Source organism: Nanorana parkeri, unplaced genomic scaffold, assembly GCF_000935625.1.
Source record: "Nanorana parkeri isolate BGI_ZX_2015 unplaced genomic scaffold, ASM93562v1 scaffold268, whole genome shotgun sequence".
NCBI classification, from domain to species: Eukaryota; Metazoa; Chordata; class Amphibia; order Anura; family Dicroglossidae; genus Nanorana; species Nanorana parkeri.
This window is the reverse complement of record NW_017306536.1, coordinates 1116579-1143360: the sequence shown is the minus strand read 5'-3', so window position 1 is coordinate 1143360 and position 26782 is coordinate 1116579. Positions and strand designations below refer to the sequence as shown.

The following is a 26782-nucleotide window of genomic DNA, read 5'->3' as shown; positions in this document are numbered from 1 at the left end:
GTGGCATGGGGGGGGGGGGGGGACCGGGCAGGAAGAAGAGGGCCCGGTAACCACCGAGGTGCCAACATTGCTTCCTTCGGGAGCCCTTAGGTTTCTAGTTATGCCTCTGGTCGCAGGCACTCATCAGAAATCTGTCTCATGGTACAGCAACAAATGGTGCAACGTGTGACAGATTTGTGCACGTGTCAGTAAAGTGGATATGAATCTTTCACAAGTCCAACACAACTGCCACACAATGTACTGCAGAGTGGAAGAAGTCTTATTCACCTACACTTTCCTGATCAGCTTAGTCTTAGTGAATGTGTCCCAACATTAAAGAAGAATTATGGGGTGAGTGAAATACACTCATCCCCATAATTCAAGCCGACCTGTGACACTGAAACTGTCACACGTCAGCTCTATTGATTGGGAAGTCAGCGAACACATACCGCTGATTGCTCACTTCCCGATCCTCTACCTGCAGAAGCGGTGACTGTCAGTCACCTCTCCCCACAGGGATTACCCCCTCCCCTCTCCGTTATCCCAGGTCTGACTGGAGGAACGGACAGGGCAGGGGGCGGGCACAGCTGCCTCTGCCTCTAGAGGGGAAGTGGCAGCTGTCAATCAGCCAGCGAAGTGGATCCCTGCAATATTGTCGGGATCCATCCCGGCTGCGGCGTGGCTCTGTGCTGTCAGCATATAGCAGGCAACATGCTGAGTTTTGGGTCACAGGAGGACATAGTATATGTCAGGGGTGCCCATTAGGTAGATCGTGATCTAGCAGTAGCTCTCAAAGCTAATGCTGGTAGATCCCGAAGGGTGTGAATGGTGTCCCCTTTATTCCATTTTGGTATATTTATTTAGCTGTGCACACATGATTACCTATTAGCCTGAGTCTGCTGAGCCAAGCTCCCTGACACCTTTCTGGTGGATACTGGAGGTTGAAGTGCTATGTATTACATCAAATCATTCAACATTACTTTACACAGCCTGTTCCACTACACTGTTTGCAAAATACAGCAAGGTGAGCCAGGAAGCAGCCAGGGGAGAGACAGCCAGTGAAGAGAGCGCGAGGAGCGACAGCCAGGGGAGAGACAGCCAGGGGAGAGAGCACGAGGAGAGACAGCCAGAGGAGAGAGCGAGAGGAGAGACAGCCAGGGGAGAGAGCGCGAGGAGAGACAGCAAGGAGAGACAGCCAGGAGAGAAAACGAGGAATGACAGTCAGGAGGATAAGCAAGGTGAGCCAGGAGACAGCCAGGGGAGAGACAACCAGGGGAGAGACAGCCAGAGGAGAAAGCACGAGGGGCGACAGCCAGGGAAGAGAGCGTGAGGAGCGACAGCCAGGGGAGAGAGGGGGCGAGGAGAGACAGCCAGGGGAGAAAGCGCAAGAGAGACAGCCAGGAGAGCGAAGAGAGACAGCCAGGAGAGAGAGCGAGGGAGGTTTTTTTTTGATTGGTAGATCTCATGTAGCTCGTCATTTGAAAAGTAGATCTTAACACAAAAATTGTGGGCATACCGGGTATATGTCCTCCTGTGATCCTTAAGAAAAGTATGAGCAAAAAAGGTTGGCCCATAGTGCTCCTGTAACCACAGATAGTTAAAGTGTCCCAAATTAGAACTTCTTTTATTTTTATTAAACACATTTCACTTGTATATCCAGTTCCATGGAGATCGCTTCCGACTACATCCACACTGCCAGAAATGCATCACAAATGCCCTATTGAATCTCCCCGGTATCTGACTGAAATAATTTGAAGCCACAGCCAGGACTTTGTTGGATCACTTTGTATGCTTACCATGAAAAATGTGAAATGATACCGCTCAGATCTGCAAGATAATAGTTCAAATCTAATAGATTTATATACACGTATAGCTTCTGATTACTGATCTAGCATTGAGCTGAGCAGAATGACACCTCTGTCTGATCCCCTGTCATCACCATCATTATCTATATATTCACACTGTATGGGCTCTCCTATGTACTGGGAAGACAGGTGGAGGTGCCAGCAGTGGGGAGGGGAGGGGCTTTGCTTGCAGTAGGTGGGGCCTCACTGACAGGTAAGCTGCGATCGCAGCGGCCGGCAGGTTTGGCAGGGATGAAGTCCTGCAGAGCCGGTAATACACAATAGGAGGGAGGAGGAGGAGGCGGCTACAGGGCAGACAGGAAGAGCCCCGGAGAGATCGACCAGATCTATTGACTGTCTCCCCTGGATCGCCCTGGAATCGTTCAGATAATCTGTAGGAAGGTGTGTGCCAATGTAGGTGATCGCTGTGCCAGTCTAGTCCCTGGATCTGTCAGACTACAGCAGGTACAGTAATACGTCTATGATCAGATTCATATGTTCTGATCGGATGGGAGGAAAGTCAGCTTACTTGTTGGGCTCTGTTATTGCTTACCTGTGTTACTGCTCTTCCTGGCTGCAGAAGCTCATGTTAAAGGAACAGTCCACCCAAAAGTGATCTTGAAGTTATAGGTGAAGCATGGTGGGGTGCGTCAGGCTTTGCCTTCCTATATGTCTTGGGTGTTGCACCAGTGAGATCTGTATGCCATAGTTCCTGACTCTATTCCTGTCCAGCTGGACGTTTTGGGTGTTCTGCTCACCTTTGCATGTTCTAGCTCTTCTTTTTGCATTCCTTATAAAATAAAAGATCATACTTGAAGAGCGGCATTATAATGGCCATAGTCGGTGTGCAGAGCTGGGAACCCAAAAACAGAGATCTCACCAATAGAGGAGACCACAGATGAGGAATTGTCAAGCTGATTGAACTTTTAAAGAACAACTACAACCCCCCCCCCGCCCAGCACCAATTACATTTTTTAAATCCCCTCTTATCTAATGCTTGGTGGTCTACAATTCACACACACTCGCCTTCCCAGCAAAATCCAGCATTGTCCTGCTATGAGCCACATTCTGCTTTCACGCATCGGATCTTCTGTGAGGTCATCAGGAGCTGGCTGTCTCTTCCCGGTTCAGGGAGTGGTCCTGATGATGCACTACCAGACCTGGCCTATTTATTTCACCTGTTGCTATTGTGCAGGTATGTTTCCTGCAGCACTTTGCACTGCTCAATCAGTTCCTGCCTCATAGGAGCTTACAATCTAATGTACTCATCAAAGCCAGGCTCCAGGTAAGGCCAGTGTTAGAGGAAGCCAGCGAATGGTGGTCACAATATCGATGAAGGGAATCAGCAGCACTCACAGGATGAATGCTGGACATAGCGGTCACTATGTCGTCCTGAGGAAGGGACCCTACATGGCCCCAAAATGTTGGTTTTGATCGATGCATGTGATGCGTGTCCAATAAAAATGAACAAGAGATGTGTATCCTGTGAGTGCTGGTGATTCTTTTTATCCATATGGTGAAGACACACGGCGCCATCCTTGTCATCACTTCGAGCACCGCTATTTTGAAAGAGAAAGGTCTACAGCCCCGTATGGAGTGCAGGTGGCACATCATATCAGCTAATGGTGGTCATATGTATACGTATATGAGTGTTCAGCCAATCCTTCAATCCAACTAAACTGATCCAATTCATTATTTTTTAATAATTATTATTATTAGTAATACTTCTCCTACAAACCTATTTTGTAAGCTGTTGCCAAATTCAAAATCTGTCAAGTCAATCGGTTGTGGTGGAATTTTTCCATTCACTCCTAATGAAACAAACTAAGTTTGTAATACAGATCCATGAAATGTTAATTTTTAATGGGTCTTTAAGATTTATGACTAAATGATCAGCTGTTTGATTGATATTTTCAATTGATGTAAAGCATTGAACAATACAAAGAGGGAAATTTACTAAGACTGTAAAAGACGGAATCTGGAGCAGCTGTGGATGGCAACCAATCGGCGTCTAGCTTTCATTTACAAAGCCTATTGAACAAGCTGAAAATAGAAGCTGATTAGTTCCTATGCAAAGCGGCTCCAGATTGTGTCTGCTCCAGTTTTAGTAAACCCTCCCTCCCCTTTTGTGCTGCCACAATATTTATTTTAATCAGTAATTTACTTGTTTCTGATTGTTTGTACCTAGAGTGATCACAAATCATTATGTGTACGGCCACCATAATTTACCAAATTCACCTCCTCTATGGCGCTGTCCCCTGCAGTAGTTCTGATTCACCACTAGATATCCTTGGTCATTTGAGTTGATTGACCCCCATAGTCTTTCAACCCAGAAAACTGAGGAAGGCACCTTGTGCTCGGCGTAATGATGTAGAGAGCAACGCTGACGCCATCAGCGCTGCTCCATCAGCGCTGCTCTCTACGTCATTGAGGAACGCTCCCTACCGGGAGAGGCATGGAGGAAGAGGACCACACTTGCCATGTGACTGGCCAGAAGACATCTGAAAAAAGTAAATATAAAACCATAAATTTGATTCTCAGGGTGGAGTGTGGAATCTGGCTTTAAGGTCATATTCTTTTACAGTGCCTAACATAGAATCACACCAAAGCATATCAGCCTTCTACTTAGTAATGAATGGTTTAGCAGCCAGCAAGTAACTTCTAGTCCTCTTTATACAGGTTAATCCCAAGAGGGCCAGGAAACAGGTTGTAAAGTAATAGGTAGGGAGAGGTCGGTACAGTCTGGGATTATATTATTGATGTTAAGTCTTCTGCATTATTGTAGCAGGTAGGCTTTGAAGTGTGCTTGTGTTTTGTATAGCGTAGTTTGGGAAGCATCCTGAGTTTATACAACTGGAAAAGGCAGCGGGTGTGTCATCTTGAGTTTATATGACATGCAAATGTGTTTTATGAAAATGGCGTGCATTATTATATAAACTTTATACACACGTCCATTAGCTGTATGTCAAGTATACACTGATACAGGTTTATTGAGGGCTCATTCATATCTGCTGGTGTGCATTGTTTAGGGCAGTGCTTTGTGTTGTTACAACGTAAGGGGCAGTTTACTTTTTTTTTTTCACTTTACTAATGTGTCACAAAATGGTCTGCGTGGAAAAATGCTGTGCGGTCAGTTGTAATGCATTAGGATGAAGCATGCCTGCATTTGTACGCAACCCACCTCAACGCAGAATCGTGATGTAAACGGGCCACATAGAAAACAAAAGTGTTTTTCAGCATGTATTCGTTATTCTACACGCACGAGCGGACAGCTGCAGCCAGGTACATAAGACATCGCCCGAAAATAAGACCTAGTGTCTTTTTCTGTGGAAAAAAATAATAAATCACTGTCTTATTTTCGGGGAAACACGGTATTTGCTTTTTCCAGCCAGCAAGTTGAGCTCTAGACACCTTTTTAACACGTTTATTTACTGGACTAATCTTAATTACATAGTTAGTCAGGTTGAAAAAAGACACATGTCCATCGAGTTCAACCTAACCAACATTTATTTACTGGACTAATCTTAATTGCTCTGCTGGAAAAGTCTGTTGCTAACAGAACTGAGTATCTGAAATGGAAACCTATCCTGAGGGGTACAGTGATTAGCTAATCTGCAAATGCAAGTTCCCTGGATGTCCTGCTGGCCTTCTTGTTTTAAGACTTTAGACACTGACCCTGAAAAAGCACAGTATGCTGATAAGGACTACTGACTTTTTTTCTGACTTTCCTGCTCTGCGTACAGTACATGGTCTAAGTAGTGGCTCATAAAGTTTTGAAGCAGGTGGGTTTACCTTATAGGCAGGGGACATATCTCAGTCTGTTCTTCCAGTGTATTGCTCTTTATGGAATGTCAACTAGAGAGGGACTGACAGGTAGAAGCTTCTGCTGTGGTTATTCTTTATGTAGTGGAATGGGTGTAAACATACATTTTATAGAGTCCTTGGGTAGCCATCACACTCTATTTGTAAGGTAACTACCCTGGTGTTCATCTTCAAAAACATACCTACAAATCCAAAGTGGAAAAGGCCAGGAAACGTGCATTTCGAGTGTTTTTGTGCGTTTTGTCACACAAAGTTTCCTATTGAAGTCTATAGGACCAAAAAATGCTGTGATCTGCCAAAAAGTAGCTTGTACTTTTTCCAGCAACAGCCATTTCCTTGTCTTGAGCGTTTTGTTGCTCTTAGCTTTGAGAGACAAAATGCCTGGATGTGAACGGGAGCTAAAACTAAAACCACTGGCATCTTCTCTTTCATTTTGGTTCTTCTGGATCCAGTGTCTTCTCTCTTTGGCCATTGGGTGGCCACTGATGATGTAATTCCTGCGCATGAACACAGGAGTCTCATCATTCCGGCTCCCCAGCTCCGTCACTCCGGCTCCGTCACTCCGGCTCCCCAGCTCCGTCACTCCGGCTCCCCAGCTCCTTCACTCCGGCTCCCCAGCTCCTTCATTCTGGCTCCCCAGCTCCTTCATTCCGGCTCCCCAGCTCCTTCATTCCGGCTCCCCAGCTCCTTCATTCCGGCTCCCCAGCTCCGTCATTCCGGCTCCCCAGCTCCGTCATTCCGGCTCCCCAGCTCCTTCATTCCGGCTCCCCAGCTCCGTCATTCCAGCTCCTCAGCTACATCATCTCGGCCCCCAGCTCCATGATCCTGACCCCCAGCTCCATTCATGACAAGATCCATATGGAAGGGATAGGAAGGGAGGGGAGACAGAACTATCAAAAAAAAACAATTGCTAGGATCAAGGGGAAATAATTTATTGGCAGAAGATGCACGCGGTCTCTTCTGCCAAAATTCTCTGCCTCCTAGCAATTCTTTTTTCTTTTATTTCAACTTTTAGCCTATGCGAACTCTCACTCAGCTGCACGTGTCATAGTTATATGTTTCTTTTCAGAACAATGTCTACCAGCAAACTGTAAATGCATTTTTGCGGGTTAAAACGCGCACGCAGCCTGCGCGTGTGCGTGTTGGGCTTCGTAAATCAGCCCCTTTGTGTCAGATGAATGATCCAGCCCTTCATATCCTATCTGTGCCTCGTGTTAGCCAAACACCGCTCTGTGTACAGTCCTCACTCACTTTTCACATAAAGATCTGTGTACGTTGTGGTCATGCTTACTGGAGCAGTTTACTAAAAAAAACATTTTTCACTCCCCTCCTTCTTCTGAATGGTGACAGAGGCAAGTCATGTCACGCGCTTATGTGGAAATGTGTTCTAAACCTGCTGCAAATATTGTCATATGCTGTACGTGGAAAAATAACAGAAGCAGTAAGCAGGAATAGGCTTCACTTATCACAGTGTTAGAAGGATTTTCTGTGTTGCTCATCGCAGCCAATCAGATGATTTATTTTATGATGCCTGTGCAGGGTAAAAGATTAAAGGTGGTATCTAATTCGCTGCCATGGGTGTCCCATTCAGATGCTTTGGTCATTGCAAATTTTTGGCAGTTCGGTGTGCATACTATAGGGTATTCATCAGTAAATGTGTCAGCCCATACAGGAAGTTAGGAACTGGATTTCTGGTTGATCAACAGGTATTTTCTGTACCTGCAGTGTGTTTAAAGGGATAACAAATGTGCATGTGTTACAGAGAGGGATAATGTGTTAAATATTTTTGCATCTCCAGCAACAGAGATTTTAATCACTTCTGGTGTCTAAACAAATGTTACATGTTTTCTATCCTACGTCGTGATCACTAAAGGCAGTCCCCGGGTTACATACAAGATAGGGACTTTAGGTTTGTACTTGCGTTGAATTTGTATTTAAGTCGGAACATGTAAATTTTTTAAGTGTAACTCCAGCCGAAAAAACATTTTTTTCATTTTGGATAGCATAGGGAAGGGTCACGTTTGTTTTGTTGTCTGTTCCTGTTGTTCAGAAGATTATAATATAATAAAAAAATGTTTTATTTAAAATGACACACCAAAAAAAAGTTTTTTTCTATTTTTAATTTTCTTTTACAAACTTTATTTTTTTAAATTTGTTTGCATTTGTAATTTTTATTTATTTAACTTTGTGCAGATGAAAACAGGTGCAAAAAACATGCAACTGAAAAAGTAGTGCAAGCTCTGATGTAAACAGCTGCAAAACACATACAGTTGGAAAAGTAGTGCAAGCTCAGGTCAAAACAGGGGCACATGTTGAAAGACAGATTTGCACATAAACAAAAATGATCTAAGAGGCTAAAACTGTTGCAAATGCTTTGATAAATTCCCCCCACTGCATTCTGCAATCCATTAACACCAAAAAAAGACATACATTGCTTGCCATCTCCCTGCAGGTTATCTTGTCCCTATTACTGACTTGCTATCCCTTGTTCTGCACTACGTCTGTTTGGAGCCACCCATCTTAGTAGAGGCAGGGCTTTGCTTCCTCTAGTCAGAGCCTCCAGCAAGGAGAACGGTGAGAAGCACAGAAGTGACATCTCCCAATATCCTGAGACTAGCAGTTACAGGCAGCAGTGCCTTAGATCTCACCTTGCAGATACACAGCTATGAGGCTGTAGGACCAGGAGTGCCTAGGCACCCTCACATATCAGGAAGTGCACTGCTACTTTTTGGAAAGGAATTAAATACAAAATGTACACTTTTCAGGGTACAGCTTAGGCACAATTTACATTGTTAGATGTTCCCTAGAACATGGCAATTCTGCACTTTTTGGGTTTAGGTCCAATTTAGCAAAGATGTTTTCCAGTTACTATAGGTGACTGCACTGTGAACATCATTGTTGCTTTGTGCTGCCCTATTGTTCTCTCTTCAAAAGGAAGTAGAATTCTGAGAAGGATTATAACACTGTACATCGTAAGATTCTGAATGGGCATGCACATTACATACATTGAAAAAGTGACACTGAACAATAGAAGCAGCTGTCCTCCTCATCGGCTCTGTCGAAAATGATAGCTGAGGAGTTACAGACGGAGGGCATTCAATTATTTAAAAGGCCAACTTTAAAGGAACTGTTTTTCAAACATTAATGAAGCTTATCTTTACAGTTTAGTACATGAGACATGGACTGTGAACAAGCTGGCACTTCACTTGAATCCACCTACAAGGTGTTGGGTGCTTGTAAGAGAACTTTGCTGTTTAAACATATTCATTGAATGCTCATCAAATGTTTGTACAACTTTTCTTTTTGAATTGTATACCCATTACTGGAGAGCAACAATTCCTTTGACTTCAGATGCAGTCACTGGCTTTGTCCAAGGCTGGATTTTGACACTAATATGTCATGTGATTATTAAAGGATTTATGGCAGATGAGATGCTGTATGTCTCTTTTGCCTTAAATTCTCTTCCCCTGTCTGCTAAAAATTGATTGTTTGCACATTTCACATGGACAGTGATGCATGCATAGCTCACTAAACAATGACTGAGACAAAGTCACACTTGTGTGCATTCATCGCCCAAGGCCTGCCAATCAAAATGGCAAAGACTCCAGTCCTAGGTAGAATCGCTGGGGACGGAGCTATAAGGGGGAGCACAGATATCCCATTGTAAACAAGTGAACATTTTGTCCCTGAAAACCCTGATGTGTTGGAAGCAGAATAAATGGGCAAGTGTAAGAATTTGAGCGACTTTGACAAGGGCCAAATTGTAATGGCTAGACTTCTGCATCAGAACAACTCCAAAACTGCAGCTCTTGTGGGATGTTCCCAGTCTGCAGTGGTCAGGACCTACCAAAAGTGGTTCAAGGAAGGAAACCGGGGTCATGGGCAGCCAAGGCTGATTGATACACATGGGGAGTGAAGGCTGGCCTGTGTAGTCCGATCCAATAGAAGAGCTACTGTATATCACATTTCTGAAAAAGTTAATGCTGTTAACTTTTATACTGCACATAGAATTATTTTTAAAACATTGGTACACATTGATGAGGTTATTCTAAAAAAATTAAAATAAAAAGGCAATGCATCCACTTTAAAGCAACCGTGTAGGTGGTTAGAATAAAGTCCAAAAACGGTAACCTGTATATAAAACCATTTCATATTTCCCGGTTCATCTGCCCGTTTGCAGGACAATCGATCTATTGCAAAGTTCAGAGCACTGATACTACCCTGTGTTTCTAGGTGTGTAGAAAAGCATGTCCCTGCTGGTCGCTGTGGCTTCTCCATCTAAACCCTACATCACTATTGTGCCCTGCAATGCCTAGGGTTCATCAGGAGGAACCACAGCACCCCATGGGGGGACCCGCTATTTAACCAGCCTTGGGAGTCAAATAGGATTAATGCCAGGAGCTCTGCTACAGAGAAAAGTTTCTTCAAACTAGCTGATGGAGAGGTTTTTTCTACCCCCCTGACAAAGGCGTATGTTACACACAGGCAAAGCTGAAAGATGAAGCACCATGGGCAACATTTACAATACCTGAGTAAATGCTATGCTTCAAATGGAACATTAAAAGGTCAATATTTACCCCACACTAGAATGACATTAATAGGCTGCTTTGCGTGCTGATTGAAGTTTGTAAACTGATGTATCCTTGAACTACTCATTTATGCTTCTAATCAATCTACCATTGTGAATACCTTTGCACTCTATTTTGCTATTTTTAAACAATAAAGAACCATCTGCACTAGGGTGGGCGCCCTTCTCTTTCTTTTTGTCTTCCAGTTATACAGTTCCCTTGGCTGTATAATAATGGCTTATAATTAATCGAAATTAATCGATTAAAACATTTTTTGAGTAATCGAACACAAAAATTTTAATCATTACCAGCCCTAGTAAGAATAAATATTTTATAACATAACATAGGGAAACTTTGTTTTTTTTTAACATTTATGGTACTTTTTTCATTATATAGAAAAAAAAATAACACCCCACCCAGTGGTGATTATATACCTCCAAAAGAAAGCTCTATCTGTCCCCAAAAAATGTTAACATAAATTGCAAGGCTATAGTCCGGTCATGCTGACTGGTGAAATGTTTGACTGACTGGCTGTTTCAAGCCCTGCACATGAACCTGGATAGCAATAAGCAGATGTCAGCCATTTCCACGTCCATTCCTGTTGCTATCACTGACCCAGCAAGGGGAGCCTGGTTGCTTAGGGAAACCCAAGCACTCCCTGGAAATGGTTACACTTTAACTAAACTTTTTACTTTAACTGGCTTTTATCTATTGTGCTTGTGCATTACAGCAACGTCATCACAAAGGCTTGTCATTCTTCATGCTACATCATTTTCAATCACACATTTATTTTCATTGAATTGTCTGTGGGAGACTTTGAGGTGTTAATACTAGGGCAGTCTGTGGACACTGGTTAAATATTAATAGAAACCTTCCTGCCAACAGCTAACACCTTACTTACAGGTATTGTCTGAACAACATATGTTAAAGAACCAGGCAGCCGAAAATAAAAAGGGACCTTGTACAGTATAAGGCACTTTAAAATAAAGATCACTTATCCTTTAAAGTGACACTAAACTCAGGAGTTAAATCTTAAAAATGCATTCAAGTACCATAACTATTAACAAAAATGTATCCTATTTGTGTATCACTCGGTTGTAGATCCTCAAATCCTCTCTGAATTGGTGCTGACACTGTCCTTCCTTCTGGAGGGTGGCTACTTTTGTTCACCATGGTCCCTGTGTGTGTTGTAAAGTAGCCACAACTCCAAGCTCGCTCCTGTGATGGACTACAATCTCACGTTTAGTTTACTAATTTGTATTGAAGAAGGTTCATAAATGTTCAAACCGTTATTTTCCTTTTTGGCGCTTATTAAGTCTTAATGTCTTTTCAGTTACGAAATGGAGAGACCAAGGTGGGCACCATTGTTGGGCTGTGCTTAGGGCAGATGTTGCCCTTTAATCCGGCACTGGATAGCACATTTACATATTCTAGCATGCCTATCACCGTAAATGTACTCCTGTGACACAAAAGAGAAGGGTTTCCTTTAGAGCACATCATCTATATAGAGTATAATACCCTGTGTGCTGTTTACCATAGGGCTGCTGACTTGTGATAGATATCGCTGCAAACCTGTTAGACCAGTGAGACATTTTTAAACACACTTTTTAAATCCACTTATCAGCTCATGACAATGATGTAGCAGTGTGTTGGATTCCTGGCATTCTCCCATGGGTGACCTGCCAGAAAATGATTTTGTACTTCCACAACAGAAGAATATTAGATGTCAATATATTTTGGCCAATGAAGATTATATTTAGCAGCTACAGATTACCTTCACTTTAGGCCAGTGCTAAATCGTTAAGGGAAATCCAGACTGAGCCTTTAAGTACAGCATGTGAACTGTGTGTTTACTAGTGCAGTGTGCAAGATCGCCCACTGACTTTTATAATCATATTAATAATAAAATATTAGATTTTTGTAACAAGGACGGGTAAAATACAACTTCACTTCTAGCCATTTTGATTGTTTTTTCTGCTCTGACCCTTTAAATCCCAAAACAAGACAGTAATATATTGCAGTGTACGATTCCCTAGATGTGGTGGCTGCATTCATTTTCAGCAAGTACAGACAATAACTGTTAATCTCAGAAATGCGGTGTCCTTGTCACTTCCTGTGACAAAACAATGTTGCCTCTCTTGGGTGAACTATTAGTCCCATCAAGCCACAGTATAATGGAGATGAACAAAGGCAGTTGAAGTTCAGTCTGGGTGACATCCTTGGATCACCCCATGGATACAATTGAAATACGAATGTAGACATGAAGTGTGCAATTCACAGGGTTACCAGGTGAAAATAAAAGGAAGGAAGTGAAATCTTTAATCGCCGTTACATAGTGGACTGATGAGACTAGTTTAGAGCAATGTTTGTGGTTTAGATTGACTTAAAATGCTTGGTTTTCATGTTTATGTACAGGGTAGGAAAGGATAGCGGCCATTTTTGTTTTTGGATTTAGATAACCTTTAATGCTGCGCTCCGGACAGCAATCTGTTATGAAATGAGCCTCTGTAGAGTCAAACCCAGGCTAGGAGTAGGAGGGTTCACCTATCCTCTTGCATGTAACTAATCTCTCTCTCTCCCCGCTCCTCCCCCTCTCTCCCTCCTCCTTCCCTCAGTGGGGGAATCACCCCTTACATGGGTGATCAGCGGGGGAATAACCCCTTACATGGGTGGTCAGTGGTGGAATAACCCCTTACATGGGTGGTCAGTGGGGGAATAACCCCTTACATGGGTGGTCAGTGGGGGAATAACCCCTTACGTTGGTGATCAGTGGGGGAATAACCCCTTACATGAGTGATCAGTGGGGGAATAACCCCTTATATGGGTGATCAGCGGGGGAATAACCCCTTTATATGGGTGATCAGCGGGGGAATAACCCCTTACGTTGGTGATCAGTGGGGGACTAACCCCTTACATGGGTGATCAGTGGGGGAATAACCCCTTACATGAGTGATCAGTGGGTGGGAATAACCCCTTACATGGGTGGTCAGTGGGAGGCAATAACCCCTTACATGGGTGGTCAGTGGGAGGCAATAACCCCTTACATGGTTGGTCAGTGGAGGGGAATAACCCCTTACATGGGTGGTCAATGGGGGGAATAACCCCTTACATTGGTGGTCGGGTGGGGGAAGGGCCCCAAACACTGGCAGCCAAATATCTAAAAATATATCAGTATAACAATGGTATCAGTAGGCAATAATTGCTCATTGCTCAAGGAACCTGTAGCAACCATTGAAAGAATCCCAGGGTGCCATAGAACTCTGTTTAAGAAAGACTGTTCAGGCGGAATACACAGTAAAGTATACATTTTTGCTTACCTTATAAATAGACTTCACACCCTCCAACTATATAAGAAGCAAGCACTAAATCTAAAATAGTGTTTAGGCCAAAAATATTTAGAAAAATATGTGCCGCACATATTTTTCACAATATTTTTGCTTTACCGTTATGTTTATGAAACAAACCCTCATGTTCTCTTCTGTTACATAACTGTAACATAAGAATGTGCATAGTTTCCTGTTTTACTACTTCATGACCGGAGCTGCTTCCTTATACGTTTGTGATCCTTCATACGTTTGTGACCTGCTTACAATCGGTTAACTGCTTTGTGTTAATGCAAAAAAAGTATACTTCTTTCCTAATGAAAGTATCATTTTATTTTGGTAGCATACATTTAGATACAACGTTTTAATTTAAAAACTGAGTGCAAGCACTCGAAGGGGACTTCGATATAGTGGGAATATAATGTAGTCGTGATGGGCGACTTCAATTACCCGGACATAAATTGGGCAAATGGAACCTCAAGTTCAACAAAGGCGGGCCACTTTCTGAACATGTTGCGTGACAATTTCATGGACCAGATGGTGGAGGTCCCAACTAGGAAAAATGCCATCCTAGATTTAATCATTACTAATAAAGCGGAGTTAATTGAGGATATTGTTATTGGGGAGACACTGGGAAATAGTGATCACAATGTGATTACTTTCTATATTGGATACAGGAAAGGGAAGCAGGCTGGTAGGACAAGAACCCTTGATTTCAGAAGGGCTAACTTTGATAAACTGAGCCACCTAGTGGGGGACATCAAGTGGGAAAATGTATTCCCCAAAAGTGTGAATGTTTTAAAAACACCTTACATATTGCCATTGCCAAATGCATACCGTTGGGTAATAAAAGTAAAAGATCACAAACAAAACCTGTATGGCTTAATAAAACTGTAAAGCATCACATAAATGATAAGCGAGTGGTATTTATAAATTATAAGATGGAGGCAACGGCATTGTCGTTCGTTAACTACAAAGAATGTAATACCTGGAGTATGCGGTGCAGTTTTGGGCACCGGTCCACAGAAAGGATGTCCTTGAACTGGAGAAAGTCCAGCGGAGGGCGACCAAACTCATAAAGGGGATGGAGGACCAGAGCTATGAGACATGGCTAGTAAATTTAAACATGTATACGTTGGAAGTAAGGAGATTAAGGGGGGACATGATTTTCATGTACAAAATGTTCCATAGTCATAGCAACAAACTCTTTGAGATTAATTCCGTAACAAAGACTAGAGGACACCACCTAAAACTGGTAGAAAAAAAATTCGAACACAAGGGGCGAAGGGGGTTCTTCTCAGTTCGCGCGGTTAGGGTCTGGAACTCACTGCCTCAAGCGGTAATTTCCGCAATTAATCTGGAATCATTCAAGAGGCTTTTGGACGACTTCCTGAGAGACCGTAATGTACAAGGGTACAGGTACTCTTAAGAATGAGAACACTCATGGACCTATGCACATACACACGCACGCGCGCGCGCGCGCACACACACACAACAGGTTGGACTTGATGGACTTATGTCTTTATTCAACCTCAAATACTATGAAAGCATACAGATGAAAAACAATGTTCCAATAACCAATTTTGTGAAGTTCAAACTGACCTCAATAATCTAACCGCTGGGGAAACAGGAACAGTAAGGGTTACATTCCAGTTCTACACCCCCCCCCCCCCACCCCACAACCCCAACACACAACGCATGTTTCTATACCATAAGACAACAGCATCTGACATCATTTAGTGCCCAACATTTTTTGAGCATTTACATTGTAATTGGACTTGAGGTTTATGGTCTCTGCCTCAATGATGTACTCCAAAATTAAGGTGAAGTGGTGACAAGACCCCCCCCCCCCCCCCACACACACATACACAGCTTTATATTGTTCACTATATTTCCAGCTTGATGGTAATGATTTGAAATCAGTGGCTGAAATAATAGGGGTCTGAGGATGAAGAGGTTTGAAGATCTCCAGCTATACAACAGTTCAGATCCATGTGCCATTCTTGGAAGTTGATCTTGAGCCCTATAAATATCTCTAGTTTTGCCCACATTTTGAGGTTATGTGGCTACTCTATGCATAATAGGGGCAGGTAGCAGGGATCTGACTTTTCTTCCTGTGGGCGTTACTGGTTGGATAGGGTAGAACCTAACCCTGCTACTGGTAAAGTGCACTGGCAGCAGTGCTGGTGTCATTACATCACCCCTGTAGTCATGCGAACTACAAGGGGACGTGTTAATGACAACCAGTTGGAGCAGGAAGAGGCTGGGGTTACTCTGGGTGTCATGGAGCCGGAAAATCTGCAGGGCAAGACACTCCCTGCTTCCTGATGCCCACTCCTCCCTTCTCCAAGCCAGTAGATGGAAAGCTGCTGGAGACTGCTCTGTCCCTTGTGATCTTGTACTGGACAGGAAGTTCAGGGAAGGGGAACTGAGAGAGTTGGAGCCAGCTGTTCAGAAACATGATGACAGTAAGTGTTTGGGCATAAATGTAAAGAAATACTTTGCCGGGCACTGTTTAATTGTTTGAATTGGATTAATTATTGAAAAAAGTTTAAGCGTTTACTACTAATGTAAGTCATGGGAGCCTAAAGAAAATACTTTCTGTGGTTTATAATGGCAGGGCTGTTTGGATCTCTAGATATACATTTATCTCATTATCTGAATGGGCTGTTTATACGCAAGGTAGCTGATCTCCTAAACCACACAGCTAGAATAATGTTTTCCATCCGCTCAGTTTTAAGATCACTGGAGGTCATTGGCAGTGACTTTTCCAACACCCTCCAGTAATATAGATGACGCCCCAACATCCTCCAGTAATATAGATGATGCCCCAACACTCTCCAGTAACAGAGGTGATGCCCCAACACCCCCCAGTAACAGGTGATGTCCCAACATCCTCCAGCAATATAGATGACATCCCAACTCCCTCCAGTAACAGAGGTGACGCCCCAACACCCTCCAGTAACAGAGGTGATGCCCCAACACCCTCCAGTAATGGATGACATTTGTAGGAGGAGTGACTACAGAGAACTCTTCATTTTTAGAATTCTTTTACAGGTATATGACTATTGAAGGCACAGAGACTACATTAACAACGTGTGTTTTCCTGTGGAAGTTGTTTCAGGAAGTACACTTGAAAGTAAGGCCTGGAGCTATGGATTGCAGAGGAATGAGCAGAAGGCCTGCATGACCAGGCTGGGAAGGGGAACGAAGATAGGAAAGGGTTAAGAGAGAAGGTAAAAGGGTTATAGAAGGGTCACTTACGGGATTGGATGACGGGGTGGTCCAGGAGGGGCTTCAGGAAGGTAGTCAGGAAGGAGGGGTCCGGAAGTTTAGTTGAGAGTCCGGCAGCAGAAGAGGAACTTGGGGGGAGGATGGTGTCTTTGCGTGTTTTGTCACAGCTTTGGCTTGGCGGTTTGGATCCTTGGATGCAGTTTATCAGTGGTTGCATATCTTGACGGGGGACCCATCCGTGGTGTGGGTGTCCTTCGGTTGTCGTACGGTCATAAGGTATGACCGGGTAATAGGGACCAATGTGGGTCTGCGGGCAATTTAGTTACGTCCCCGAGGCGGTGTATGGCAGCTGGAGGCATTCAGGTACAAGTAAGGTGGCCGCAGATACTGGTCTGTTTAGAGTCATATTGCCTTCAAGGACCTTGAAACCAAATGGGTGTTTTACAGTATAGTTATTGGTTTGTTGTTGTTGTTATTTATAATGTTATTTAAAATGTTATTTATAATAAAAAGGCTGCTGTGGCCATTTAAACTCCAGCTGTTGTGTGGCGTATTGATTGGTTAACATGGGATGGGGTTTGAAGTTAATGAGTGTACTGGTAAAAGGGGCCTCTGAGCTACCTTAGTCATGTTGTATGCACAGTGTGCATGTAAAGGCCAAATTCTTTTATAAAACTACAGTGGCTAATGTATGAAGGTTGGAAAATAAGCTTGTTAATGTCTTGCACACATGAACCAGTCAGCTTCCATGTTACATGAACCGAGATCAGGTTGCAGAATTAGTATGGTCATTATTGAGACATTGTTAGGATGTGTGCCCCGAGGTTTCTAGCAGCTAGAAAGCTTAAATGCTTATAGACAAGAACAGTAAATATTATGCAGATGATTATGGGTTTTAATAATTTCCCAAAGGCCAGAAGTGCTGTATAAACAGTGGAATACATTAATGCTATTTACATAAAGATTAATAATATTCTGCAGGAAATTCAAACCGCCATACAACTGCACATGTGGTTTCTTTAGCCAGTTTAAGAGCCTAAATGCAAAAAGAGCTAGTAGCAAATGTTTAAACTGGAACCCCAGCCAAAATGTGTGGGGACAGCTGGACAAGAAGTGTGGGAAAAGTGACCTGGTGGAAACACAGACATCATTAAGCAGAACTCTAGTAAGAAAAAAAATAAAAAGCCCATTGAATTTAAACTGAAGCCAGGTCTTTTGTAGTTTTTGAAGCGTAAGGAAGGGTTAAAACACCAGTCCTCCTTTTTTTTTTGCCATCTGCCTCCAATTGGGGAGATCTTTTCCTCACTCCCTGTCCAATAGACGCGACAGGAAATAGAGATAAATTCCTGGTGGCCAGCAGGGCCCCCATTGGAAGATTTCCCATCTATTCCTGTTCTGATGATAACCCAGAATTTGGGATTTTCTTTCACTTTTAGTGATGACTTTCACCAGGACAAATAGAGAGGGTGAATCTCTCTAACGGAGACACATACAGCAATAAAAACCTGACAGGTGGTCTCCGCCTTTTTACTCTGTTCAAAACTAACCAAAGTTTTGGCTTTGGTTGAACTGTAAAAGATAAAAATGAACAAAAAACATTTTTTTCTGCTGTAGACATGTGCAGTAGACGTAAATGCAGTCTTCTAGGTTGAATGACACCTAGCATCATTCAACCCACTTCATCTAAGCCCATATTGTCATGAACCTGCCCAGGGGCGCCCTGAGGCCAGGTGTCACCCGGAGTGGAGAACGGGCGACACCACGCCGTGACGTCATCGCGCATGCGCCGTCATCTAATAGATGCCTGCCGGCGGCCATCTTGGTGATGGGCGCGGGCAGAGAGAGAAGGGGACCTTCACCCGGCGGGATGAGGTATACCGCCTGGTCCCCTCCTCTCTCCTGACACTGTTGAGCTCTCGGTCCATGACCAAGTGCCCGACTTTTTAGAGGGGGTGACACCAAGATGACTGTCAGTCATTTTATTGTCACCCCTCCAATATTGGCATCTCTTCTGCCATATTGTATTGTAAGGAAAGTAGTTGCTGTATATTGGTTCTAATTACTCTACCTCTGTAAAGCCTAAAAAGAACCTTGAACTCTATTTGGATAGGGTTGTTGGCCCCATACCTGACCAAGAACTTAAATATTCTAGACACTTCTTTTACAAAAATATACAGTAAACTCTGTTATCCTGTATTCAACTAACCAGAACTCTCATCTAACCAAAATAAAATCCACTGTGTACTCACTGTTTTGCTGATCGGCGGCATGTATTATCCTGAAAATGATCGTGTGTATATTTCTCTTAATTTGCTTTCGATTACTGCTTTTCAATATCAAAATGAAGTCATTACAGAGTTTGTTATGGTATAGTATAGGGCATGGCATCAGTTAGACCTATTTTAATAGTAGCTCTCAAGCAACCAGAAACTACATTTATCCAGAATCTATCAATCCCCGTGGATGCCGGATAACGGGGAGTTTACTGTATTGATTAAATAGAACGAGTCCAGAGAGGGGCAACACAAATAGTGAAATGTTTGAGGAATGAAACACCAGGTGAGCCTGCAGGAACCTGATATGTACAGTCTTGAAGGGGGGAACATGATTGAAACCTTTAAAATACATGAAGGGTGTGAATAAGGTTTAGGAGATCAGTATTTTCAAGAATATGAGGACATGACCTCAAACTAGAGGGAAGAAAGTTCAAAACTAACCTTAGAAAATATTATTTAACATATTTGATGCTTTGGACAGACTTCCAGCAGAGGTAGTGAGTCCGTCAGCGGTAAGTGAACTTAAAGGAGAACTATGAGGTGAGTGCTTTTCACTCACCTCATAGTTCTAGCCGACCTGTGACAATGAGACTGTCACAGGTCGGCTCAGTAGATCGGGAGGTGAGTGAACACATACCGGCGTTCGCTCACCTCTCGATCCTGTCACGGCTCTCTGCCGTGACAGGGGAGGGGCTGGAGGGGCAGAGCCAGCTGTTACTCACGCAGCTGGGCGGATCTCGACATCGATGTCAGGATCTGCTCCGGCTGCGACGTCTCAGTATACCGCAAGCTGTAGCTCGCGGTATACTGAGCCTAGGGTGGCGGGAGGACGCTATTTTGTGTCCTCCCGTTACCCTAAGGAGAACTATGGGGAAAAGTCCTGAACCCATAGTTCTCCTTTTTAAGACATGCTTGGGACAAACCAAGATATATGCTAAAAGGTTAAAAAAAATAAAAAAAGGAGCAGCCTGGATGGACCACTTGGTCTTTCTCTGCCATCACTCTTTGATGTTTCTATCCCTTTTTATGAGGGTCACTCCAGAACCTTTCCCAGCAAGGGTGGCCCTACTGGTAAACATTTTTGTGCCGATATAGCTGTCAGGGTCATTCGGTCACACAGGCCCAACACTCAAAGTAGGCATTTACCATTAATAAATCTACTCTTTCACCAGTTCATTTATTTTAGCACTGTAATTGCTATTTAATACAGTCATCTGCATTTTATCTGGGACACAGATCCTTTTTTTTAGCTATTTATTATTTTGGTTCATGTATTTTAGTCTATATGGAGTGGGGTGGCGCTGATAGGGCTATATATTAACGACACCGAGTAGGTTGCATTACTGAATATCCTATTAACCTTGTGCTTCCAATAACTCCTCCCTATGTGTGAGATGATTATTGCATGCGTATAATCCTCTCCAGCTACTGTCCCGAGTGCCTGCTGAAACCTGACATTACCTTTGCTCCCTGACAGGCTCTGCACAGATGAATAACACTACGGCTGAACAGTTCTCCACCATGGAGCCTAATGAGTCCATTTTTACCCTGGATCCCACGACAGGTCAAACTACGTCTGGCAGAGTGGTGGATATATTTAGTATGGACAGCGAGACTGGTGCTCAGCTTCGGACAGCTGCCAATAACACTATCGATGGAGATCAGTTATTCCTAACGACAGCGGCCGCACAGGGCATCTCCGGGCTGTTTGTGTGGACGGCTCTGCTGCTGACCTGCCACCAGGTAAGAGGTCATTTAAATGCTAATTAATGATGAATCTAGAAGACGTATAAAACTCTGCAGACAGGAGCATCATCTTTAAAGTATATGCAACTATGAACTTTTCTTATTTGGTCCATGTTAAAGTATCACTAAAAACTAGACCTTTTTTTTTTTTTTTTTACCGTAATCCATCCTTTCTGTAACCCCCATCCCCCCCTCACTTACCTGTGTTCAGTCGTCTCCTCCGCAGGGACCTAGAAGATACTCAGCTTTCCCTGAACTTCCGTGTCCTGTGGGAGGGTACTAAGGGCAGAGGAGCCATTGGACAACTAGACAGCTAGAGAACCAGGAAACTAAAACATTTAAATAAGAAACAAAATAGTAGTTCAATCAAATCTGCCCCTCATAATAATAAAAATAAAATAATGAAAGTTTAACCCCTTAAGGACAAAGGCCTTTTTTTAATTTCTTGTTCAAATGTAATAATCCACAGTGTAGGCCTGAAAATTACTTAAAACCCCCAAACATTATATATTTTCTGAAAGCCAAGACTCTATAGAATAAAATGGTGGCCGTTGCAAATTTTTATGTTGCACGACATTAGCGCAATTTATTATCGAACCCCAAAATTTAGTGAAAAATGCATTTTAGTTACATTTAGTGCCCCAAAACTCAATATAGAACCTTTACCTTTTTTTCTTTTTTTTAAATATAAAAGATGAGGTTACAACGAGTGAATAGATACCCAACATGCCCAGGTTAAAATTGTGTGTGTCCATGAAACTGCAACAGAATTCAGTACCCTAAAAAGTCCATAGACAACGCTTTAAAAGCCCCTACTGGTCATCAGTTTAGAGATGCATGTAAATATTGGCCCTAGAATTCTTGCTCTCATTCTGGCGTGTGTGGCGATACCAAACATGTGAAGCGCAATTGTCTTTTTCGTACGTAGGCGCACCCGACGTGTATCTTGCCCCAGCACAGTACAGAACTTTTTTACATTCACAAATTATCAAATTGTTGGTTTAGATTTATTGGTTTTAATGACTTGTATTCCACTGGAATTTATGTCATTATGTATACCCCATATCTGCACATGGTTTGATATAAGTAAATTACTTTTAATAATTTAACATGCTAAGGGGTCTATTTATAAATATTTTGTCCAACTGTACCACTGGGCCAATGCCATTCACATGCCACTTCCGCCACTAGATAGAGTTGAGGAGGAGAGGAATTCCCTACACTCCTTTTCTCCATCTAGTGGTGGGAATGCCATTCGAACGAGATTCATCCAGCATATGGCTGCGCAGAAGGTTTATAAATATTATATTATTGTTACACCGTGTGATTTTAGAATCAAAAACTCTTGTTTTAGAAGTTCCTTATAAGGGAATTGTTGTCTTTGAATCTGTTAAAACATAACAGTAATAATGACAATCCACAATCTTGTAGCCGAGCAGATTGAGCATTTCCATGGCTCAGAAGCAAATTGTCCCTGGAAATTATTTGAAATTATTGGCAACTGTGCACCATGAAACTATCTAGTGCCATTTAATTCTTCCTTTCGTTATCTTGCTATTATTATCTAGTCACATGTTCCTTTCCATGATGCTACAGTGTGGGAAAAATAAAGCCTCTGAGATAATGGTTGATTGTAGCACGAGGTATTGAGTCATAGCTGTCCGGATGTTAAATATCAATCACGTTAAGTCACTTATGAGCCCGGTAATGGTCTAACCATTTAATCATCAGCAGTACAGGGGTAATAGGGCAGAACTGTTGAGATCACATGCTTTTATTGCTGATTTCTCAGGAGTGTTGTCATACCTACAGTGATATCTCCATCTGCCACTGGCTGCTCGCATGTTTGATCAGGGAAGTGACCCTTGCCCTGCGTGTACTGACAGCCCAGTGTTTCCAGTTGCCTTTTCTTCCTGTTAGCAGTGTGTGCTCACCTATTGATTGGCCATTGTCTGTTGAAAACTGCTGATAAGAGATTGGGGCCACTTCCAACACACCTCTTTCACTGGGTTGTGCCAGCTAAGTGAGTAATTATTGCACTGTTTAAGACCAAAAATGTAGCTGGTCATACTTCTCGAAGAAGAACTCGCAAGCAAAATCATTATTATTATTATATTATTATATATTATGTTATATTTTATTGTTGTTGATAATATTGTTATATTTTTTATTATTATTATTAATCCTTGCAGTGGGGGCTATTCCCGCACTGCAAGGATTAACTGCTCATTTTGGTGTAGGAAAATAAAAAAAAAGATGCTCATCCGATCCGGCGAGCTGGCTTGTACTAAGACTGGTTACAGGGACTCTCTCCCCCTCCGCTGGAGCAGTCTACGGCCCCATAAATCCTCACATTCTATACACAGTGAATAGGACGTGAGGACACAGGGGCATACTATTACTGCAGCATAGGGTAAGACAGGCTGGAGGGAGTGCTGTCCCAGCCGGCCGGATCAGGCGAGTATAACTTATTAAAGGAGAACTATGGGGTCAGTGTTTTTCTCCATAGTTCTCCTTAGGGTAACGGGAGGACACAAACTAGCGTCCTCCCGTCACCCTAAGCTCAGTATACCGCGAGCTACGGCTCGCGGTATACTGAGACGCCGCAGCCGGAGCGGATCCCGACGTAGATGACGAGATCCGCCCAGCTGTGTGAGTGACAGCTGGCTCTGCCTATCTAGAGGCAGAGCCAGCTGTACCCGCCCCTCCCCCGTCCGTTCCGCCAGTCAGCGCTGGCAGATCGGAGCGGGAAGGGGGGAATCCTGCCCCTCCCCCTGTCACGGCAGAGAGCCGTGACAGGATCGAGAGGTGAGGGAACCCGGTATGTTTGCTCACTTCCCTATCTACTGAGCCGACCTGTGACAGTCTCATTGTCACAGGTCGGCTAGAACTATGAGGTGAGTGGAAATCACTCATCTCATAGTTCTCCTTTAACTTGTTAATGTTATTTTTCTCCCTAGACCAAAAGTAGCAGTTAACCCTTGCAGTGCAGGGGTAGCCTTACTGCAAGGGTTGAGAAACATTTTCCCTAGAGTTCTGCTTTAAGGCCCAATTCACATGGAGCTTTAGGCTGCAAAAATCTGCGTTAAGAACCTACAGATTATTGGGATCCTAGGTGTGTCTGTAGCTATGCGGTCGCTGTACCTGTTTAAGTAAATGACGGGCTAACAGCGACTACATCTGTCAGTGGCTGTCCGCATGTGACCGCACATGATACGATTACCTTCCGTTTAGGATAGATTATTGTCCTTGGATGCAGGCAGTTTGCGTCCACAGATGAGCATCTCTTCCAATCCGCAGGTAATTGTTCCATGTAAGATCACCTGCAGATGGCCACTGACACATGGGGCCGCAGTCATCCTGTCATTCACTTTGGATGCAGCAGCTGCATCTGTCAGTGGCTGTCCAAATGTAATCCTACATGGAACAATTGCCTGCAGATTGGGAGAGATGCTTGCCGCAGGTTGGATAGAGTGATAAAGGGTTAAAACTATGATTACATGCGGACAGCCATGAACACATGCGACCACTATCAGCCGGTCATTTAATTAAACGGGCACAGCGGCCGCATCTATACCGACCCTCCTGGGTTTACTGGCACAAGAATCCATAGGTACATAATACATAATAGCCCAGTGTGCATGTAGAATTCGATTTCTTTCTAGAGATTCCGGTAGATCAATCGATTCTCCCATCCACACTAAAAAGGGTGAATGAAGGAATCTTCCCTGGCGGCTATTGTATTCAACAGTTGGTGGGTCCCTGCAGCCGTTTACTATCTGAACAGTGACTGCATCTGCTTTTGATGCAGTCACTGTTCGACTGGCAATTTTCCACCAGGGTACATTTTTTAATTGACTTTTATTGAGTGGGATGGTACCAACTGGGCAATCCACACAGGGGCATCCCTAGCCTTTTTGCTGCCGGAGGCGGTTGGATGGTGTAACGCTGAGCTCATGGCAAACAGTGATGTCACCTTACACATCTCTCCGCCTGTCTCGCAGCAACCTCGGACACTCTGGCCAGAAATGGGGCGGCAGGCACACTGCAAACGGCCAGTATACAACAAACATGCCACTCTGCCTACCACCCCACCATGTGACCCAAAAAGATGCCACCTGAGGCAAGAGCCTCAGTCTGTCTCATTATAGGGATGGCCCCTGGAATCAGCTGAAAGTTGAGCAGTGTATAGCCAGCTTAACCAGTCCTTAGATGTGGTGGCTGCATTCGTTTTTTTTCTTTTTCAAGGCCAAGTACATTTTCTGCAAGTGCAGAAAAATACCTGTTGATATTGCCAGAAATCCAGTTTCCTTCTAACTTACTGTGAACTAAACTGAGACCATGTTATCAGCCTTCTTAGGTCTATTCTGTGAACTAGCCAACTGTCAATCAGCCAGCGGGGTGAATATCGACAGTATTATTGGGATCCATCCTAGCTGCAGCGCTCTCAGCACATAGCGGGCAATAGCTCGCTATATATTAAGGGGAATTTATCAAAACTGGAGCAGACAAAATCTGGAGCAGCTGTGCACGACAACCAATCAGCATCTCTTTCATTTTCAACTCTTAACCGAACAAACTAGAGATAGAAACTGAAGCAGTTGCCCATGGTTTATATCCTTCCGTGACCCAAAAGATAATTATGGATAAAAAAAACGTCGCCCCATAGTTTTCCTTTAAAAAGAATTGAAAATTGCAGCTTACCTTATTTCCGTGGTGTTTCTGCAAACTCCAGGACTGAAAAATCCTGCTTAGTTCTCACTGTCTGACGGGTTAGAGGGAGTTTTTTCCCCTGATAATTAACCCTGTCCTTACTGTGCTTGCAGATTTCATTATCACTTGTAAGATAGATGAGCAGGACTGTCTGTCCTAACAAAGGGTTAAAGACCTGACAACATTGAGGGGGATTCATCAAAATCTGGAGCAGCTATGCACGGCAACCAATCGGCTTCTCTCTTTTCATTTTTAAATCTTAACTAAACAAACTGAAGAGAGCAGCTGATTGGTCGCCGCAGGCAACTGCTCCAGATTTTGTCTGCTCCAGTTTTGATAAATTCCCTACATTGTACGTTAATGAACTTTCAAAACAACTGTCCCTCAGTCAGTCCTTTATCAGCTTAAAGTCATCTATCATAACGACAAGAAGTGCCTGTAGGGTCCTATGTATAATCCTACTCCAAAGAAAAAGCTAAAAGGGACAAAATCTTTTATTATTGTTGTCGTTGTTGTTATTATCATTTATTTTTTGGCATGCTGTGTGAATGGGAACACATAACAAAAATTTAAAAGGGGTTTCTCAAATTTGTCTGCAAAAGTTAAAATATGCTTTAAGTGAATTTTATTCTACTGCTAATACTTTTTTTTTTCTCCTTACAGATCTACATTCACCTCAGAAATTACACTATCCCAAATGAGCAACGCTACATCATTCGGATCTTGTTCATTGTGCCCATCTACTCCTTTGACTCCTGGCTGAGCCTCTTACTCATCGGCAATGACCAGTACTATGTGTACTTTGACTCAGTGAGGGATTGCTATGAAGGTGAGGGAATTGTATGTCATGCTAGCTGCATTAAGCAGCTACAGCCTGACTCGCCAAGACAATAAAGCAGGCTGAGCAGCTGCAGATCTCAGCCATGATGGCTGTTACCAGTAATGTTTTTACAAAGGTGCAGATGATATAAAATAAAACTATATTGATTCCTCTATCCTTTTTTATAACTGATAATTTACTGTATATCTGTTTTATATTATGCTGTATATATACAAAATTGTAATATAGGACAAAGGATTCCCAAAGTACTGTGGGTTAAGAGACAGTGCAGCAGTAACTTTCTAACCCAGTTAGCTAAAAAGAACGGTACTGAGATCACAGCTGGAGCAGCATAATCTTGGTATAACCACACCAGGACCACAATGTGTGTGTGTATGTATGTATGTGTACATTTTATATATAGATAGATATAGATATAAACACACATATATATATA

The 26782-nt window shown here is 43.1% G+C and overlaps 1 protein-coding gene across 1 annotated transcript in view; it reads left to right on the top strand.

The window, feature by feature from the left end:
• The first annotated feature begins 2207 nt into the window (after positions 1-2207).
• The window catches only part of TMEM184A (transmembrane protein 184A), a 33486-nt gene continuing 8911 nt past the window's right edge, over positions 2208-26782 (top strand). The window contains exons 1-3 of the mRNA XM_018557109.1: positions 2208-2288; positions 20524-20789; positions 26169-26334. Of these exons, the coding sequence (XP_018412611.1) occupies positions 20535-20789; positions 26169-26334 (421 nt within the window). The 5' untranslated portion in view covers positions 2208-2288; positions 20524-20534. The remainder of the gene's footprint in view (positions 2289-20523; positions 20790-26168; positions 26335-26782) is intronic.